Source organism: Hyperolius riggenbachi, chromosome 1 (genome assembly GCF_040937935.1).
Source record: "Hyperolius riggenbachi isolate aHypRig1 chromosome 1, aHypRig1.pri, whole genome shotgun sequence".
In the NCBI taxonomy this organism is placed as follows: Eukaryota; Metazoa; Chordata; class Amphibia; order Anura; family Hyperoliidae; genus Hyperolius; species Hyperolius riggenbachi.
In genome coordinates, this window is record NC_090646.1 from 517,491,264 (window position 1) to 517,511,808 (window position 20,545).

General features: G+C 41.1%; 1 protein-coding gene across 3 annotated transcripts in view; it reads right to left on the reverse strand.

Moving 5' to 3' along the window:
- The window catches only part of LRRC43 (leucine rich repeat containing 43), a 65,610-nt gene that overhangs the window by 17,493 nt on the left and 27,572 nt on the right, over positions 1–20,545 (reverse strand). The window contains exons 3-9 of one of the 3 annotated variants that reach the window (XM_068271614.1): positions 19,692–19,802; positions 19,469–19,608; positions 15,138–15,376; positions 13,607–13,699; positions 7,594–7,635; positions 1,840–1,976; positions 549–656 (exon numbers count right to left, since the gene is read on the reverse strand). In XM_068271614.1, the coding sequence (XP_068127715.1) occupies positions 549–656; positions 1,840–1,976; positions 7,594–7,635; positions 13,607–13,699; positions 15,138–15,376; positions 19,469–19,608; positions 19,692–19,802 (870 nt within the window). Of the gene's footprint in view, positions 1–548; positions 657–1,839; positions 1,977–7,189; positions 7,275–7,593; positions 7,636–13,526; positions 13,700–15,137; positions 15,377–19,468; positions 19,609–19,691; positions 19,803–20,545 lie in introns of all 3 variants that reach the window. The other 2 variants (XM_068271613.1, XM_068271615.1) reach the window with 2 other exon arrangements.

Below are 20,545 nucleotides of genomic sequence, written 5' to 3' on the forward strand. Positions count from 1 at the left end.
TTCTTTTCAAATCTATAATTATAATCAATTCTTCTGACTAATTGTATGTAACATTTTAAATATCTGACCACCATATCACACACGAGTTTCATGTTTTCCTAATTATGAAAAAAATAAATATTGAAAATGAAAACTTTAAAAAACATTGCTTGGGTCCATAAATCAAGAAATTGCTACTCGCTACAACATAAAATTTTCATAAGAATCAGTCAGCTTATTTCTGTAAAAATGGGAAATTTGATCAGATTTCTTGCTCAAATTGGAAAAAAAAAACAAACAAAAAAAAAACAAAACAACAGATGTGATCATTTTTATTGAATTGCATTAAAATCAATTATTTTTGTTGTATCATGTGTGGCAACCTTAAGTCTCTTCCATAGTTCCGGATAATTTTCATTTTTTCCGAGGTTTTAGAATATCTATAGTTCCATATGGCTAAATCTCTAAGTGGACTAGAATGGCAACGCCTGAGGTTTAGTTGAGTTACTATTTGGATACTATAATTTACATGTATGCTAACCTTTAGTTACTTGCCCCTCTAAACTTACCCTTGAGCTGTTTCTGGCTTTGTCTTTCTCCTTGTCTTTTCCACCACCTTTTTTGTCAATCTTAGATGTAGTTGGATTTTGTTCTGCATCATGTGGCCAAGATAGGATCTAAAAAAATAAAACATTGGTGAACTAAAAAATGATATAGTCATAAGAAAAAAGAAGCCCTCTTTCAGTTCTAGTAGTCAGTCTGGAGCATTCTGTGTGGTATAATAGAAAGTCAAAGAGGAAAGATGTCAGTATTGCTGTTAGGATCAATTGTTTCTGCCCATCAATCTCAGAAAGGTTATAAAGCCATATCAATCAGTGTGAAGGCATTCATGAATAGAAAACATTTAAAACAGTTGTCATCTTCCTATGAGTGAATTACTTATGCTAGGTACTCACAATGCAATTTTTCAGACAGATTTACTGTTAGATTGACTTTTTCCAGCATTTCCGAGCTGATTTATGTGATTTTCCATAGAAGTAAACAAAAAATAGATTGGAAAATTGATTGAAAATCAGATCAGACATGTTGGAAATAGTTGATCTGACAGTAAATATGTCAGAAAATTGCATAGTGTGTACCTAACATTACAAATTCACCCCAAGGTCAGACCAAAACGATGCTCAGAGAAACTGCAAAGCCCAAGAACTACATTTGAGACTCTCCAGACATTAGTTAGTATGTTACGTCTTAAAGTTCATGACAGTGCAAACATAAAAAGTCTGAAAAAGCATGCTTTGTTTGGAAGAGTTGCCAGGAGAAACCCTCTGCTCTCTAAAACAACATGGCGGTACAGCTTGTGAAGGTGCATTGGAACAAACCAGAATACCTTTGGAACAATGGCTGATTACATTAGTGAATCAACCCCAATGTCAGCCATACACTATACAACTTTGTTTTCGATCCTCACTGCAAATGATATTACAGTCGGCACCAGGAGCAACATTTACCAAGAACCAACATTGAAGATCAGTCTTTTGATTGGGACGTCGATCATAACATCGATGGCCAGCACAAAAAATCCACTATAATTTTTCCCCAGTTAGATGTTTTTGTTTAATCAAATGTCCAATTGAGCAAAAAAAAATTGTATAGTGTATGGCTACCATTAGCCAACCACAGCAGACAGCAAGCGGTGCTAAGTAATATCACACCAGATCCTTTTAATTAATTAAACAGGGTTAAGGAAGGTGTGATAAACAGCAGTAATTTGTGTGCTGATTTGAATGCAGCCTCATTTAGGAGAAACATACGATGAATCAAGGCCTTCATTAAACTGCAAGAGATGAAACATTTACTTACTTTCTCCTCGACAACAGTGACATTCATTCCATAAAGAAGAAAATACTTTAGGGCCAGTAAATCTGCAACTGTGTGTTCCTTTTCATACTCATAGTTTATGACTTCATCCCAGTGAGACCCACCAGTTTTGTACAGATCTGTTGGTATACAGAACAGAAATATAAGAGATTATAATGTATACTGAATACAACTTTTCATAGTGGCCATACTTCTACATTCTCCTTAAAGCATAGTTTCTGGAGGTTACTTACCAGAAACTCATTGGCGATTGAATGGCTATAGTTATAAGAGCAATAGTGTCCCAGGAGCAATAAAAGGCCCAGTTTGTCCTTATTCTATTCACTGCCATTCTTGTTTCTCACCACCCTTGCACTGGCAGACCCTTCTATTTAAATCAAATGGTAGAGCACAGGGAGAGGGTGCAGGATACATATACTGTGCGGATTGGGGAAACCAGTGGGTACAAACAGATGCAGGACCTGTACGGAAGCTGTGGTTAAGTATTGCAGAAGGTGTCTCTTCTGAACACTGATTGAATACTCAAAAAGTGAGATCATCGTTAACCCTGCAGGAGAAATTCAAGTTTCTTTTGTTTCTAAGTGCTTCTACTGTTATATTACCAATAACAGTTTACCATTGAATATTTAGTAGCAAGGAAATTTCACCAATGGCGGACTCACAGCACAGGTAGCATCCTATCATGATGCCAGACTAGAATTCACTGAGCTCTTGAAAGCGAGCCATTCTTTCCCAAATGTTGGGAACAGGGCAAAACTTAATACAATAGGATTTGTAACTATACCTGTTTTTTGTTGAGACATGACTAGTCCTCTCTCTCCTGTGAGCACTTCCCGCAGGAGAGCCAAGAAGACCAGTACTTCACCGGTGGTACAGAGAAGGCTTAAGGTGGCCATACATCAGGCGACTTGGTGGCCGATTGACCATCCAATTTGATTATTATAATTAAATTAAATTAGATGAAAACCGGTGCCGCCAAGTGCATGCCCGATCTAAAATGCGACCAATTTCGGTTGCATTATCTATTGTGCATGCTGCAAGATGTTGGGCTGACTTACTCTATCGGGTGCGCGTCAGGAACGGCATGCAATTTTGCGACAATTGACAAATGCGAGGAAACCCCTGGTGCTGTCCCCCCTAATGATAAATGTCCCCCCAATGCCCCGAGCGAGGTATACATTACCTGACCGTGGCCTGCACTTGTCTCTCCGCTGCTCCGGGCATTTTCCACTGTCCATACACGCACGCCCCACGTGGTTTTCTAGTAAGGGCATGCGTATGACGTAACACACATGCGCCCTTACTAGGAAACCAGGTGGGGTGGACATGTATGCATAATGGAGGAATCTCGGAAGCCAGTGGGGGACAAGCAGAGGCTGGGGAGAGGTAATGTATACTTTACACTGGGACACGGGAGGGGCATTGTTCAATAGGGGGCGAGGCGGACGGATGCGGCACACAAGGCCGATTCAGGATCGATTTCAGCATGAAATTGATTGAGAAACGGCCTGTGGTGTATGGGCAGCTGACAGATCTCTCTCTTATCGAATTCGATTTGAGAGAGATTTGTCTCATGGTTTAATCTGCCCATACATCACTAGATGTATGACTACCTTTAATATCAGCAGATAACCAGAAAACTGGAACATACTTTCCGTTATAAAAGTTATGGAATTGTTGCTTAAAAGTTTAGTAAAAAATTGTTCAGCGGAGGCATGGGAAATTTTGCTTTGCTAAATAGTTAAATCGTCAACACCCTGCTTTCAGATGTCAAATATTAGGGTCAAGTTATACTTAAAGGAGCACTATTGCAAAAAAAAGTGTAGAAGACTGATCCAAAAAGTATAACATTTATACATATAAAGGTGGCCACAGACACAATAAAATGATCCGATTTTACAGCAATTCGATAAAAATGATCGGATTTCCGAAAAATGAAAAGCTTTTTTTTTAGTTGAGCTAGAAATCAGATCAGATTTCCTGTTTTTATTCGATATAAGTTGATCGGGAGTGGTGGATTTTTCTGATAAATTTTTTTATGAAAATTTAACGTTGTAGGGTAGATTGTAATTTTATTAACCACTTGCCGACCGCACGCTTATACCGTGCATCGGCAAAGTGGCAGCTGCAGGACCAGCGACGCAGTTCTGCGTCGCCAGCTGTAGGCTGATTAATCAGGAAGCAGCCGCTCGCGCGAGCGGCTGCTTCCTGTCAATTCACGGCGGGGGGCTCCGTGAATAGCCTGCAGGCCGCCGATGGCGGCTCGCAGGCTAAATGTAAACACAAGCGGAAATAATCCGCTTTGTTTACATTGTACGGCGCTGCTGCGCAGCAGCGCTGTAAGGCAGATCGGCGATCCCCGGCCAATCAGCGGCCGGGGATCGCCGCCATGTGACAGGGGACGTCCTGTCACTGGCTGCACATGACGGATAGCGTCCTGTGCAGCCCGGATCACCAGGGGGGAAAGGCAGGAAGGCAGGCAGGAGCGATCAGACTCCCCCTGCACATCATCCCCATAGGGGGGAAAAAAGGGGGGCGATCTGATCGCTCTGCGTGCACCCTGATCTGTGCTGGGGGCTGCAGAGCCCACCCAGCACAGATCCCAACAAACAGCGCTGGTCCTTAAGGGGGGGTAAAGGGTGGGTCCTCAAGTGGTTAAAGTGAACCCCCAGACTAAAAATCTACTCAGCTGCACTGAAAAGGCTTGGTGTTTCTTTAACAGTTTCACAGCATCAGAACTTTGTTTTTCTTACCCAAGTCTCATGTTTAGCTGCACAGAAGCTAAGCTCCGCTCCATCAAAGAAATCTGCTGTGCAAAGCATGACGGGATTTCTGATGTTATTCTCGTTGCCTAGCGTGCGCAGCTGGTAGGGGTGATAAGGACACAGGACAGTTGGAACTGTCTCATGCTCCATCACCTCCTTTCAACCAAAAAGATGGCTGCCCCCATGAAAAATATGGCTGCCGCATGAAATCACAAACATTTGCTTTTAAAACTTTTAAAACAGGGTGGGTAAGAGATTAAAGTATATTACCTATATATTTAATTAACATAACTAATGTGACTTAATGACAGTATGTTTGTTTAGGCTGAAGTTCCTCTTCAATGTAAACACCCAAGCAATTTTCTTAGTGTTTTCAATGATTATTTTTTTTTATCATAATTGGGAAAAAATTGAACACACATTGGTCAGATTTTTCAAATGTTACAAGCAATCAGAAACATTGATTGTGATCCTTGAATTGAAAAGAAATAAAAACAAAAATTGTATGGTGTGTGGACACCTTAACATGTACATTTGTCTTGAAGTAAAATGTGCCATACATTACTTTTCTCCTCTGCCCCTGTCATCTCCTCATGGGGAAATCTAAATATCTAATTTATTCTTTACAAGAGCACTGCCTGGAATGGATCTATACTAGGATGCTGGCCAGCCTCCCTATTTGCTTGCACACTATTCTGGGAGTGAGCAGCTGCTGTTCAGTAAGACTACGTTTCCACTAGAAGCATGCACATCACATGTGATTTTTCGGATGTAAAATTCACATGCAAATACAAAATAGCATACGCATACTGTATATGCAAACTGTGAATGCAAATTTGCAACAAACAAATGCGGGTTGCAATTTTTACAAAGAAAGTACTATTGTTATTAATGATCGTTTATGCGAAAACACCTGCAAAATTCGCATTGTATGCTATTTTCCTGCATGCAACATCCAAAAAATAGCAACATGGTTGTCGTTTTTATCCTGGTTGCGATTTTAGCATCTAATGGAAATTCATTGCTGCGCAAATTTGCGTGCTGAAAAACAAAAAAAGCACAGATTCGCACCTAGAGGAAATAGGACCTTAGTGTTTCGAAACTAGTTAGAATTGTCAATTTTTTTTACTAGTCAGATCCATCAAATTTTTACTACCTCCTGTAAGTGACTACAGCATAGGAAAAAGGTGATTTATAGTGCAATTGATTGCTGTTCAAGGTATGGTATTTATGATTAAAGCAAATTATTGAAACACAAGGCTTTGCTATTTTCAAAACAAGATCTGTCTCTGGTTCCCAGAAACAAGATGCTCAAGAAGTATACTGTACATTGCTTGACCCATTTATTTTCACTTTAAAGAGGAACTTTATGGACTGAACTTCATCTCAGTTAGTAGCTGAAACCCTCTTTCCCACGAGAAATCTTTACCTTGTCATAAATAGATACAGTATGTGTGTGTGTCTCTCTGTGAACCTTGTTGCATTGTGGGAGATAATAGCTTTTTCCTACTGCCAAGCAACCAGTTTCTCCCTCTGTGCATAGAACTCTCGGTAAGGCCTGGAACCCACTAGGAGCGCTTTTCTGAGTGCTTTGTGATTTGAAAAGCTCTTGCTTATATTATGGGTGTGATCCCACTTGAGCAATGCGATTTTATAAAAATCCCCCATAGCATTGCATTAGCAAGAGCTTTTTCAAATCACTAGCGCTTAGAAAAGGCTGCTAGTGAGTTTGAGCCCTAACGAACATTCCATATAGATCACCTGTCAGAACTAAAGACACCACCAGTGATAAACTTCAGAAGGGAGATCAGGGAGAGGAAAGATTTTACAACGGGCAAATACTGACTAAATAATCTATAAATAAATATAGTAAACAATGAGCAATTTTATTAATTGTGTTATTTTCACTACAGTTCACCTCTAACCCTCCTGGCGGTATAAAAAAATCTGCCAGGGGGAAGCGCAGCAGTTTTTTTTTTTAAATTTTTTCCCCTATATCATGTAGCGAGCCCAGGGCTCGCTACATGATAGCCGCTGCTCAGCGGTATCCCCCCGCCCTCTTCGATCGCCTTCGGCGATCTCCGATCAGGAAATCCCGTTCAAAGAACGGGATTTTCTGGAGGGCTTCCCCTGTCACCATGGCGACGGGGCGGGATGACGTCACCGACGTCACTGACGTCGGGACGTCATTTGGAGTCCCGGGCCACCCCTCGGCGCTGTCTGGCACTGATTGGCCAGGCAGCGCACGGGGTCTGGGGGGGGGGGCCGTGCGGCGCGACGGATAGCGGCGATCGTGTGCGGGGGGGCGGCGGCGATCAGTGTGCTGGCGCAGCTAGCAAAGTGCTAGCTGCGTCCAGCAAAAAAAAAATTAAACAAATCGGCCCAGCAGGGCCTGAGCGGCACCCTCCGGTGACTTACCCCGAACTACGTTCGGGGTTACCGCCAAGGAGGTTAAAAAACAAAACAGTGAGAAGTGAGGTTGTACTTTCAATGGAGAATTCTAGCTCTGACATGGTACTTTCCAGTCTTACTTCCTTTATAGTTGTGAATTATAAATGGTGTGTTACCCGTGTGAAATGCAGAGTTGTGTGAGCACAGCAGCTGGACACTCCCCTCTGTGGTTATCATATGTAGGTTTTTACACTTGTGACACTGAAATAAGAAAATAAAACCACTCAGAACATTTTTTTTTAAATAAGAGAGGATTCACAACATGTAAGAGTTAGAGAATCTGTACTCTAAAATTCTTACAATAAAAAGCATACCATTCTATTCATTATGTTCTCCTGAGCCCCTCTGTGCTGTTTCTGCCACTCCCTGCTGCAATCCTGGCTTGTAATTGCCAGTTTTAGGCAGTGTTTACAAACAAAAGACATGGCTGCTAACCAGCTTGTGATAGGCTCAGAGAAGCTCATTCTGGAACTCATACAGAACCTGGAGGGGGCATGGAGAGGGTGTGTATAACTTCTACCTGTCAAAGTAGAGCAGCACATTCTTGCCTGAGCCGACAAAGCTGACAAAGGAAAGAAGATTAGATTAGATAACAGAGATATTACAGCGACTGTGCAACTAGGAAAGGCTGTAGTAATAAGACAGACTACATTAGAACAGGTATAGGAACTTATAAGATAGAAGAAATAAGGCTGAAAATTTTGTTACAGAGTCTCTTTAAGATATTTCAGCCTAAGATGATGATTTATATTCCTGCGTACTGTAGACAAGGGTTAGTTTTTATGATTGTCTGTGTTCCTTGGTATGCTGTATGTAAATATTTTACTTCTGAAATTCCACTTTTGTATAGAAAATATGCTCTAAAAATATCTGCGCTGCACAAGTCTTGGAGCTCAGGGGACACCTATAGACATGCTAGATTCTCTGCAAAGATGCTACCATACGGCTACCTCGGCCATGTTTACTATAGCGAGAATACACAGCTTTAGAATTGCTTTCTACCAAGCAAGAGTTTTATGGCCTGTAATAATTTATCAATGAGAGCTATGCCACAGTCCAACCTAAGTCTGACTGCAGAGAACATGTCATTTACACACCTTGATTTCTTAACTTTTAGGCCTCTTTCAGAGGGGGCGACTGAAGTGCACACTTGTTAAGTAGTTCAGTGTCCCGTCTGCTACCCAGTGGGGTGCAATTAAGATGCAGCCAAATGGCAGCGTTTGTAACACCATACGTGTCAGGCAGGCGGTGGCTTTACCAAGCGGAAGAAAACGACATCATGTCTCGTCTGAATGCAGCATTGTTGAGATGTGACTCCTTTGGGGGGGGGGGGGGGGGGAGCGCCTGTCCACCGCCAGTATTGAGCGCTAACAAGCACCCGCCTAGCGCAAGAGAGCAGTTGAAAGGCGGCAAATTCACCACCTTCAGCTGCCTGTATGAAAGAGGCCTTAAAGGGGAACTGAAGATAGAGGTATATGGAGGCTGTCATGTTTATTTCCTTTTAAGCAATACCAGTTGCCTGGCAGCCCTGCTGATCCTCTGCCTCTAATAGCATTCAGCAGATCAGGTGTTTCAGTTGTTCAGACTTTAAAGTCAGATCTGACAAGTCTAGCTGCATGCTTGTTTCTGGTTTTATTCAGATACTACTGCAGAGAAATAGACCAGCAGGGCTGCCAGGTAACTGGTATTGATTAAAAGGAAATAAACATGACAGCCTCCATATAGCTCTCTCTTCAGTTCCCCTTTAAAGGACAACTGAAGTGAGAAGAATATAGAGGCTGCCATATTTGTTTCCTTTTAAACAATACTAGTTGCCTAGCAGCCCTGCTGGTCTATTTAGCTGTAGTAGTGTCTGAATAACACCTGAAAGCATGCAGTTAATCTTGTCAGATCTGACAATAATATCAGAAACACCTGATCTGCATATGCTTGTTCAGGGTCTTTGGCTAAATGTATTAGAGGCAGAGGAGCAGCAGGATAGCCAGGCAACTGGTATTGTTTAAAAGGAAATACTCTAAATATAGCAGCCTCCATATCCCTCTCATTACAGTTGTTTATAGTGGAAAAAAAGGAACATATCTTAGTTCTATGTAGAATTGCGTCTCTACATACACATGTTCATCTCATCATGTCACATCAGTTCAGGTACCCTTTAAGTAATCCCTTCAGCCAGACATCTTTAACAATGAAACACGCAGAGCTACTAGGCAGTATGAGCTAGGGAAACACCAGAGTAATTTGTGTATATCAATATGCTAAAATACTTTATCTATACAGAGATGATTTGATCAGGATTGTTCTTTGAAAATTGGAGACCCACTTAAAGTGAGCTTTTGCCAAGTGTAGATGATCAGAAAATTAAAGTGTATTTATAGGTAGCTTCAGACACTAAAATGCTTTGTACAGACAGCAGCTAGTTATTGGTACATTTAAGTATTTGCTGGCGTTACCATCAAGGACCTAGTTAGTCATTCTTGAACCATAATGGTTACAATTTGAGAACAATGAGACATAGCAACAGATGTCTGGGAGATATGGTATGAAAAGAAAAAGTTCCTTAGGGAAGAATGAAGAAGACAGATAATGTGATGGATTATTCACTCTTCTCTTCACAGTCTGTGGCCGAATTAACAAATATTGATTATGTATGTTACTTACCTCCGCATCCCAGATCATTACAGCACTTATAGGCAAAACATTCACATTGTGATATTCCACTACACTGAAGCCAAATATAAATGATATGAGTAAGAAATCAAATAGTGAGAACAACACAGTCATCATCCACTAAGTTTCATAATTTAGTGGTAATCTGTCCCTAGGAACAGAGCGTTAGGCCTCCACACAAGACCGGCGAAGAGTTACTGACTCCATGGAACTTTCTGCTACAGGCAACATTCAAAGCCCATCTATGTTAATCTAAATATTGCATCTGATAGATCAATTAGCCCAAATGTTTTCCTTTTAGTGTGAAAATATTCTGCTACTGTAAAAAAAACACAACTTTTGAAAGTTCGGTCATGCAACCTGAAGCAACAGAATTGAAGTAGTTAACTGCAAGCTTTGTAGCCAATGCTGCTGGCTGTCTGGATGAGATCATATGGGGCCAAGCAGAAATATTACACTGCAATATTAACGCAACATGACATACAAACTGAAGCCTGTGACACAGTAATAAAAACCACTAAAGAAGTTAAAATGGGGGTAATTTACAATTTAAATAGGGAACATGCATGCATCAACCAACCTCAAGATAACTACTAGATTGGTTAATGCATGTGTATTCCTTTGTTTTAAAGTGACACTGAAGCGAAAAAATCTTCATGATATAATGAATTGGTTGTGTAGTATGGATAATTAATAGAACATTAGTAGCAAAGAAAATTGTGTCATTTTTTCAGGTATATAGCTTTTTTTTTTTTTTGTAACATTGCATCATTTTCTAATAATTGCAGTTTCCACAATACACTCAGCATTTTAAATGATTTCACAGAGCAGGCTAATGACCCTGTGCTGTCTACAACTTTATAAAGTTGCAGAGCTCACAGAAGCTCTTTTGCACAGATAACAACTAAAGTTTCTTAACTCTTCCTGTACTGGAAACAGTATGAGACTCATATCTGTGCTAATAAGGTTTTATTTCTTAGCAGTACTACACATACAAAACATTATATCAGAAGTTTATTTTCACTTTAGATTCCCTTTAAAGGTAAATACTTTCTAATGGTGCCCAATTTACAATTCAGGTTTAGATGCATGATGTGTCTGCTTGTGTGCAGACTGGTGTAAGTAGAGTAGGAACCAGCTGTAAGCGGGGACCGGTGTCATGACAAACTTGCTTTAGGAATTCAATTCAGCATTTTTGCGAGAAACAAATATCTTTCATTTTAACATCTTTAGTGTCACGGGTTACTGTGAGCAAGAAACTACGGTAAGTACAAAGGGTTGCTATTTATTTGTGTTTAATTTGACCACATCCTTTAGTACTGGCCTATGTCCGATTTAGTCTTTGCAGAAGGAACACCGCTACACTTGTGTGCAAATTCTACACTGTCCTCCCACTCCAGGACTGCATATATATATATTCACTTCTATAATAAGACCTGGTGAAGGGGAACATATTGCTAATGATTCAAAGCAAATATCTTTAGATCACTACTACCACTAAAGCATCAATGTAACTGAAGGAGCACCCTAAGGTCTGGTAGGGCCCTCAGTGTGATTTCAACCTTTGTATCCCCCACTGGCTCAGATCATCATGTTGTTCAATTTGCAATGGAATGGCAGACTTAACTCTTTAAAGATACACACACTGTCATCACATTATTAATATCACTAATCTAATGAAAGTCTATTAAAAACATATACCCCCCCCCCCCCCCCAAAGCCCTTTGGAAGATCTATGTGCTAAGGGCATAGGGGAGGCTGCATTGAGCATTGCAAAGCTTCTGGCTGTGTTTGTTAGGTCAGATCTCTACTGAAATAAGATCTGATACTGAGTGGGTCAGTAGGACAATTGTTACTTGTTAGCACATCTTATGCTGGGTACACACAATACGTTTTCCACTCGATTTTCCACCTTTGTTTCCACTTGATTCTGTGCCCGATTCTCTTATCTTTTTCCATTCACTTCTATCAGAAATTGAGGCAAAAAAAACAAAACGATTGGATGGAATATTGGACATGTGTGAAATTATGTATCGAATCCATCTATCGGGGGTAAATCGTATGGTGTATTCCCAGCATTAGAAGTGTATGGCTCGCTTTAGAAGATTACAGCCTATAGCTGTGGCAATCTGTGGTGCTGGAAGTGGTAAGTGAAGGATTCTCATTGTGAAAATGTTATTGCCTGCCTCTGAGGGGGATCTGGACTCTGTGGAGGAGGGGCCACCTGAGGCAGAGCAGGTGAACGAGTGGCATACTAGAGAGGGGTACCTATAGTGGGGGACAGGCTACCTAATACTGGGGGGACAGGCTACATAATGCTGGGGGGGGGGGCAAGAAAATACTGACAAATTACAATAAAGGTGGGGAGATCTCTAGACATACAGTAACTATGGAGATTAAGACAAAGGGAGGAGGTGGAAAGAAAGAAGAACACTGGTCTAATTACTAAACCTTGGGGAACACAAACAGGTAGGGAGTTGTAGAGGAAGATTTACTATTGAAAGTGATTAAGTGATTTGGAAAGAGGGGTTTGATAAATAAGAAGCAAACCAAGAGAGGGTCATGTTACCAATTTCAATACAGTGCTGCGTGTGCAATGGAAGGGGGTGATCTGCTGTGTGAGTGAGGATATCCAAGGGAATATGGAGGATAAAGTTAACTTGTGATGTGGCACCAGGGAGAGCTCTGGCCACTTTTCATTTGAGTGTGTGGGCTGAAGTCATACTGAAGAGGGTTGAATAGGTAATTGGAGTTGTGAAGGTCTGTTAGTCTTTTGTTAACAATCCACTAAAGTAGTTTGACTTTATAATGTCTTTACTTTGGAAAAAGCACATTAGCAAGAACAGAGTACAGAGTACGGAGCTTGCCAAAACTGCACAGGGATGCATCAGGAAGGAGTCATTGAGTAAGATGCTCCCACTGAATTTAACATCACATCACCAATGCTAACACCTTCAGGCACCAAAGGGTTTTCAATGCTTTATTAAAGGGTTTTCAATGCTTTATTAACAACTTCAGCTGCATGCAAGAGTTGCAGCAATAAATACAATAAATAAAATTGGGTGCAGACATAAAATCCACTATTCTCCTATGTATTTATGGCTTTGATGATGAATGTAGCTATGCGAAGGGCCCTGTAGGTATTTTTTCTTTAGAACATCCCAGAAGCCCAAAACACGTATGGCTCCCTAATAGGCATCACATGCCTATAGAGCATAGGTGTCAAACACAAATACAAAGTGGGCCGAAACTGAATCCTGGGACCATGCTGCGGGCCAACCTCAATGTCTAATTGCCACCTCCCTCCCTTATTGTGTTCCCTGGTGTCTAGTGGCCCTCCCTCCTCTATACAGTTCCCCGATGTCTAGTGGCCCCCTACAACCGCTATATAGTTCCCGGGTATCTAGTGGTCTTCCCTCCCCTATACAGTGCCTGGTGTCTAGTGCACCCCTCCCCTATACAATTCATTGGCATCTAGTGGTTCTCCTTCCCCTGTACAGTTCACTGGCGTCTAGGTCTCCCCTACCCTATACATTTCCCTGGTGTCTAGTGCTTCCATCCTCCCTCCCACATATGGCTTCCCTGGTGATATAGGGCTTCACCTCCAATATTGTTTCCCTGATGGTCTAGAGTGGGCCTAACATATTGCAAAGGGGGAAACCACTTGTGGGCCAAATTTGATGGTTCTGTGGGCCAGATTTGGCCTGTTTGACATGTACGTTTGACAAGTATGCTATAGAGGAACATAACAGCTGGCAAAAAAAACAAAAAAAACTTTTAACCTACCTGACTCTCCTCTCTGCAGGGCTGATCCTTAACAAACTCATAGCAGACATGGTAACTGATAGTAGTGATGGGATATTCACCTGCATTCTGCAGTTCTGTAGAAGTACTTGGATTGGGAATACCTTGTACTTTTCCAACATGCACAAACAGCTTTGCTTCATTACTCAGAGACTCTGCACAGAAATTGGTAACTGGTTATAAAGGCATTTACCTGCACTAGACATGGCATTTTCAATACTATAATTTACATATCTCGGCTCTTCCTGTTCCGTGAGCCAGCACCTTTTCAGTAAGGAGTCCTTGAGCTAGACTCCCTAACACTGCTACTACCTACTGGGGGACTGCAGCTCAATCTCCTTGCGTCCACCAGGAAAAAAAAACACAACAAAAATCTTATTGGTCTTGTCTATTTATTCAGCACATCAGATTCCAATGTTTATGTGCAAAGGGAGCAACTGCCAATCCGAAATCATGCTTCAGGAATTCAATTAAATAATCCTAAACTCTTGTTGGACACTATGGGCCTGATTCACAAAGCGGTGATAACTCAGTTATCACGCCTAAAAGACTTTAGGCGTGATAACCTTTGCACTAGCAAAGTTATCACCGTTTTGTGCTCTAACTCGCGCGAAGCTCCCGCACGCAAAGTTTTACGCGCCTACGCGCGCGCGCAAAGTCCCATAGGGCTTAATGGGCACTTTGCGCGAAGCACGGTGCGCTGCGTGCGTAGCGCACCGTGCTACGTGCGCAAAACTTTGCGCGCGGGAGTTCGCGTGAATTCCTTCAGATCACGCCTAAACTAAGTTTAGGCGTGATAAAGGGCTTTTCACAGGCGTGCAAAGTGTTTGCACCGCTTTGTGAATCAGGCCCTATGTGTTGCTGTTTTCACATGAAACAATTCTCTGCCTTCTGTGCCAATAATAGTTAGCAGTAGTGAATGCAGCCACTGGTATAATCATTAAAAGCAAACCATTCAACTATAGCAAATCAAATCTGTGGCATCTTCCACAAGTGGCAGCTAATAAGACTGGTAATATTAGAGCATTAGCAATTGCACCGTACCAAGTGTAGGAGGAACCTAAAAGAACAAAAAGGTATCACCCATACAAAAGCCCTACATGTGCCCCAGATACATGTGCAGCTACAGCAGCAAGTAATTCTGCTCAATTCAGTGTATTTTTTGTGTGAAAAAAGTGAACTGATAGGCAAGAGTGCAGGCAGACCACAGCATGCAGTAAACTGGTGGAGGGATGGAGGGGATGCAGGGCTGGCCATATTCCATCATTTTGTTTTAGCACAAACTGCCTGAAGGCATGTGTCTACTGAACCTATTGGTAAATCACGTTCTGCCCCTCTATTTCCTTGTAAACATGTACGCACTTTGTACTGCTTTGTACTGTACTGCACTTTGGGCTTTTTTCTAAATACTTTTTGAAGGTTCTTTTCAGTACACTTTTATAAAATAGATCAATTACATATCTACAAAAAAACAACTCTTAGCAAAGGGACCAATTTATGATCTAAAGTAATGAAAGAGTACAGCAGTTGGAGCACAGGCAACGTCTTTCTGGAGTGTTTCCAGAGACCACACAAAGAAGTAAAGCACCTCACCTTTGTTTTTTAACAGTCCTGTAGACTTGTGCCTTTCATCTGGTAGTATTGAAATATCGTCCAATACACACAGCTTGTGTAGACTGTCTACAGTATAGCCTCGATATGAAGGGGTGAAGGTCAGAGGGTTACCTTGCAGTGCCAGGATTCGGAGCTGCAGCAAAGTACAGAGTTTGGGTATCAGGTCAAACAGATCAGTGAGATTATTAAAGCTTAGGTCCAGAGAAACCAGGTTTGGCCTGAAAGACAAATAAATGCTTGTCAAATGTACTCATATAACTATGTCTGCCATTGGTGAAAAAGGACATAGGAAACCTATTATACAATTCATATCTTCATGATACAGCAAACAAAATAACTATAACATCTCAGTCAGTGCTAACTATTTTATGGGCCATGGCAAAGGCTGTGTTTGAAATGTTGACTGTATTATTTTGCTTTTTGCCCTTTTGACCCAGACATAAGCTTTCCATAGACATGAAGCACTTACAACTGTCCTTGCATCAGCAGACTAGCCCATATATACTACAGATAAATGACTGCTGAAACTAGGCTTATTGGACTTTCTCCATTCACTTTTTTTTTTTAATCCTAAGTATGGCCTCCTCCTCCCCTACAGCCATGCCAATCCTCCATATTTAAAAGGATTTAAATATGCCGCCTAAGCATTGCCTCCTCTGCCCCTACTGCCATGCCAATCCTCGCCAATCGTGGCAACCTGCAGAGTACCACTCCGGGGCATATTTAAAATGATTTAAATATGCCACAAATATGCCGCCTAAGTATGGCCTCCTCCTCCCCTACAGCCATGCCAATCCTCACCAATCGCAGCAACCTACAGAGTAATAATCCGGGGCATATTAAAATGATTTAAATATGCCACCTTAGTATGGCCTCCTCCTCCCCTGCAGCCATTCCAATCCTCGCCAATTGTGGCAGCCTGCAGAGTACCACTCTGGGGCATATTTAAAAAAGGATTTAAATATCCCGCCTCACTTTTGAGGGAAATTTTTTATAGCAGTAACGATAATCAATCTGAGCCTATTTATAAAGCCAGCAATGAAGGAGCTTGCAGGAGATCATTGTGCAGTTTGAAAGTACCATGTCTGTAGGAGATGCTGACAAGTTCTACAGGGTGGGCCATTTATATGGATAAACCTTAATAAAATGGGAATGGTTGGTGATATTAACTTTCTGTTTGTGGCACATTAGTATATGTGAGGGGGGAAACATTCCAAGATGGATAGTGACCATGGCGGCCATTTTGAAGTCGGCCATTTTGAATCCAACTTTTGTTTTTTCAATAGTAAGAGGGTCATGTGACACATCAAACTTATTGGGAATTTCACAAGAAAAACAATGGTGTGCTTGGCTTTAACATAACTTTATTCTTTCATGAGTTATTTACAAGTTTCTGACCACTTATAAAATGTGTTCAATGTGCTGCCCATTGTGTTGGATTGTCAATGCAACCCTCTTCTCTCACTCTTCACACACTGATAACAACACCGCAGAAGAAATGCTAGAACAGGCTTCCAGTATCCGTAGTTTCAGGTGCTGCACATCTCATATCTTTACAGCATAGACAATTGCCTTCAGATGACCCCAAAGATTAAAGTCTAAGGGGGTCAGATCGCGAGACTTTGGGGGCCATTCAACTGGCCCACGATGACCAATCCACTTTCCAGGAAATCCGCATTGGATAGATCCCTCCAAGACTGTTGGAACAAAAAAAATGATGGTATGGTGTGGTATATGGGGTACAAAGATAGTGGGGCCATTCTTCATCAATGGAAACCTCAAGGCAAGTGGATATGCGAAATTGCTACATAATGATGTGCTTCCCTCTTTATGCACTGAAGTTGGCACGTTCCCTGAGTTTTTCCAGCAAGATGGTGCACCACCACATTTTGGGCGCCAGGTCTGAGCATTCCTAGATGAACAGTTTCCTGGAAAGTGGATTGGTCATTGTGGGCCAGTTGAATGGCCCCCAACGTCTCCCAATATGACCCCTTTAGACTTTTATCTTTGGGGTCATCTGAAGGCAATTGTCTATGCTGTGAAAATACGAGATGTGCAGCACCTGAAACTACGGATACTGGAAGCCTGTGCTAGCATTTCTGCTGCGGTGTTGCTATCAGTGTGTGAAGAGTGAGAGAAGAGGGTTGCATTGACAATCCAACACAATGGGAAGCACATTAATCACATCTTATAAGTGGTCAGAAACTTGTAAATAACTCATGAAAGAATAAAGTTACGTTAAAACCAAGCACACCATTGTTTTTCTGGTGAAATTCCCAATAATTTTGATGTGTCACATGACCCTCTTCCTATTGAAAAAACAAAAGTTGGATTCAAAATAACTGACTTCAAAATGGCCGCCATGGTCACCACCCTTCTTGAAAAGTTTCCCCCCTCACATATACTAATGTGCCACAAACAGGAAGTTAATATCACCAACCATTCCCATTTTATTAAGGTGTATCTATATAAATGGCCCACCCTGTAGATTCGACTAAGATGGGGATGACCTAGAGCCCCTAGACTTAGTCACTACTCCACATTTATACCCTGAAGTTCAGTTCTGAGATCTTGCTGCAGCTTCAGTCTCAAAATTTCCATGCTGAAAGTTGGCACACGACTTTTTCAGTTGAGTCTGATGGGCCCTTGTCACTTTACATCACACACACATGGATTTTTTTCTAAGTTTTAGTTTCCTTCTGCAGGAACCTCATGACAACCTAGTTTTCAGCACTTCAGTCTCAATTCTTAACATGGTTCTGTCAATGTTTTAGAAACAAATTAAAAATTGAGGTCTTTAATAGCTAGATGGTAGAAATCACCTGATCCCCCAGTTATTCAAGACTGGTTAAAGGAAGTAGTAAGGATCCAATATATGGAAAATCTAACCTCCGCTATACATGGTAGGGATGAACAGTTCTGGAAGACCTGGTTTAGCTGGTTCGAATTTCAGGAATCTGCAGAATATGCCACATCACATCGGACTAGAGAGACCCTCTTTAGGAAACCCGGGGAAGAGATAGGTTGTCTGTCACTACTTTGACCCCTTGGCATATCTCTCTGCAGTTGGCTAGCTCCTGGTTGGCGTTACGGCTATACACCATCCCAACTGACTTTTTTTTTTACTTTCCCTTTTCTTCTCTTCTCTGAATCCTCCTTTTTTAGCTTCCTTTTTACTTCTTCTTGTAAGTGCTTTGGTTTTGAATGCATTTTTCTAGCACTTGCATGAAGGGCCTCGACTCCGCTAGAAGAGAGCACCCAAGTATGTGTGTCTTACAGAGTTCTAAACCGCCCGGTATCCTAAGCATTGGAACTCTTAGGGCCTGTTCATACTTGCTGCGTTTGTAGAACGCGTATAAATTCAAAGAAACGCAAGTTGAAAAACGCATGCGTTTTTCTTGCGTTTGAATGCGTTTTCTATTGCGTTTTGCACAAACACGTGACCCAGGGGAAAAAAAAGAATTATGGGAACCGCAGAGGAAAACGGACGCTAAAAACGCAATAGTACGCATTTTTGATACGCGTCCATAGACTTTCATTGCGTCCGTTTCTTTGCGTATCGCACAGAACTGCGTGCAGCAATGCGGATGAGAAACGTATGCGTCTCATACGCATACATGTGAACGAGGCCATTCAAAAGCATTAGGAGCCGTTTCTATGCGTTTTTGGTACCAGTACGCGTTCCCTGAAAACGGCTAGGAACGCATATAGTGTGAACAGGCCCTTACCCATTATTTACAAGGCTAGCATGAAGCTACTTTTTCACTGCTGCCATCTTTCGCTATGAACCTTAAATCACTGTTTTGTCATTAACGCAAACGTTTTATGAACCATTATACCTTTATTTGCAAATGTTACCACTGTTATTGACTATTTTTACATTGGTTTGTTCACACTATGTTATGTATTTTTTTTTTTGAGACTTTCTCTTTTTGTATGTACGTATTTGTATTTTTCTACAAAATTCCTTTTCTATAAATAAAGAATCTTTAAAAAAAATTGAGCTCTTTAGTCCTGCAAATCTGCACTTTACAAATATATAAAAAATACTCTTTAGCTACAGTTACAAAATAACGCTCAGATTTTGGAAGGAAGGTGAGACCAGGAACCTCTCAGCACCCCCTAATATATTCCCAGCCATGTCTTACAGCAAATACCTTTATCTATGCCTGTTTGCACTATAGTTCATAGTGATTCCATTGTCATGCTGGTCTGAAAACTGTCAGCTTAATGCCACAGGAAAAGACAGAAACACATTTATACAAATAACTTATTCCAACTAAGTTTTGCATTATTTCCAAACACCCTACCAGAAATCTGCTGTCAGATATGAGCTTATTGAAGATTCTTGGAGCTTGTTATAGGCAAGGCCCAGATGCTGAAGGTCTGGAGGGGGACTTACAGTAAGATCTGTTAGGTTTGAAATGTGGTTTGAACACAACTCCAAAACCTGAAATATATGACAGGAGGTTCGGTTAAAACGTGATTTTACTGGTACAAGTTTCATAGTGACAGTGACAGCTGTATATTCACCTTCAGTGTCCGTGGAAGATTGGAGGAGTTTACTGTTGTGAGCCTATTGGCACTTAACACAAGTTCTTCAAGACTGCAAAATTTAAGCAGATCAGCATCTGCTTCTGTTATCTGCATGAAGGAAAACAGATGTACATCAAACACACAGAGGTGGAGAGGATTGCTAAGAAACGTTATACTTCATATAAGATCGTCTCAAAATGATCTCTGTTCCCCTAAATTACCGTACCAACATTTTGCATCAGGGTTGGATTTATATCTCGGGTAGCTATATGAAAAAAAACCTAGCTGCTATTAAATGTAATTTAGTTTACCTCTCACTGTAATAGAAAGTATTACATCAGGATGATACTATTTATTGGCTAACTTAGAAGAAAAGGAGTAAGATTTCGGCTATAAAGCCAATAAATGGTATAATCCTGATTCAAAACTTCTTTCTTTTACTGATGGCTAACATGGTACAATACTCCACTACAACTCTGACTGTAATAGTACGTGTCTGTTCATGCTCTGCTTGCCTATATTTCTGGAGTTTTGCCACATCAACATTCATCATAATGTAGTACAAAATTGCACTTTATCTGCATGATCATGAACAAGGATGAATGAGGCTTAGGTTTCTGTAGACTGCAGCTGTAAACTATACACTTTCTCTCTCAGTCAGTAAACTAAAGTTAATATTTTTTCACTGTTTGCAAATACTTTATCATCTTCCTAACACAGGACCCCCATCTTGATATTCCATCCACATGTTGCATTTGTTAGGGTGTTAGATGTCTCCTTCCATCTTGCTTGAAAAATCACCCCCTATTTCTTACAGCCAGCGCTTCCCCATTGCTTTGTCAGCTTTCCGG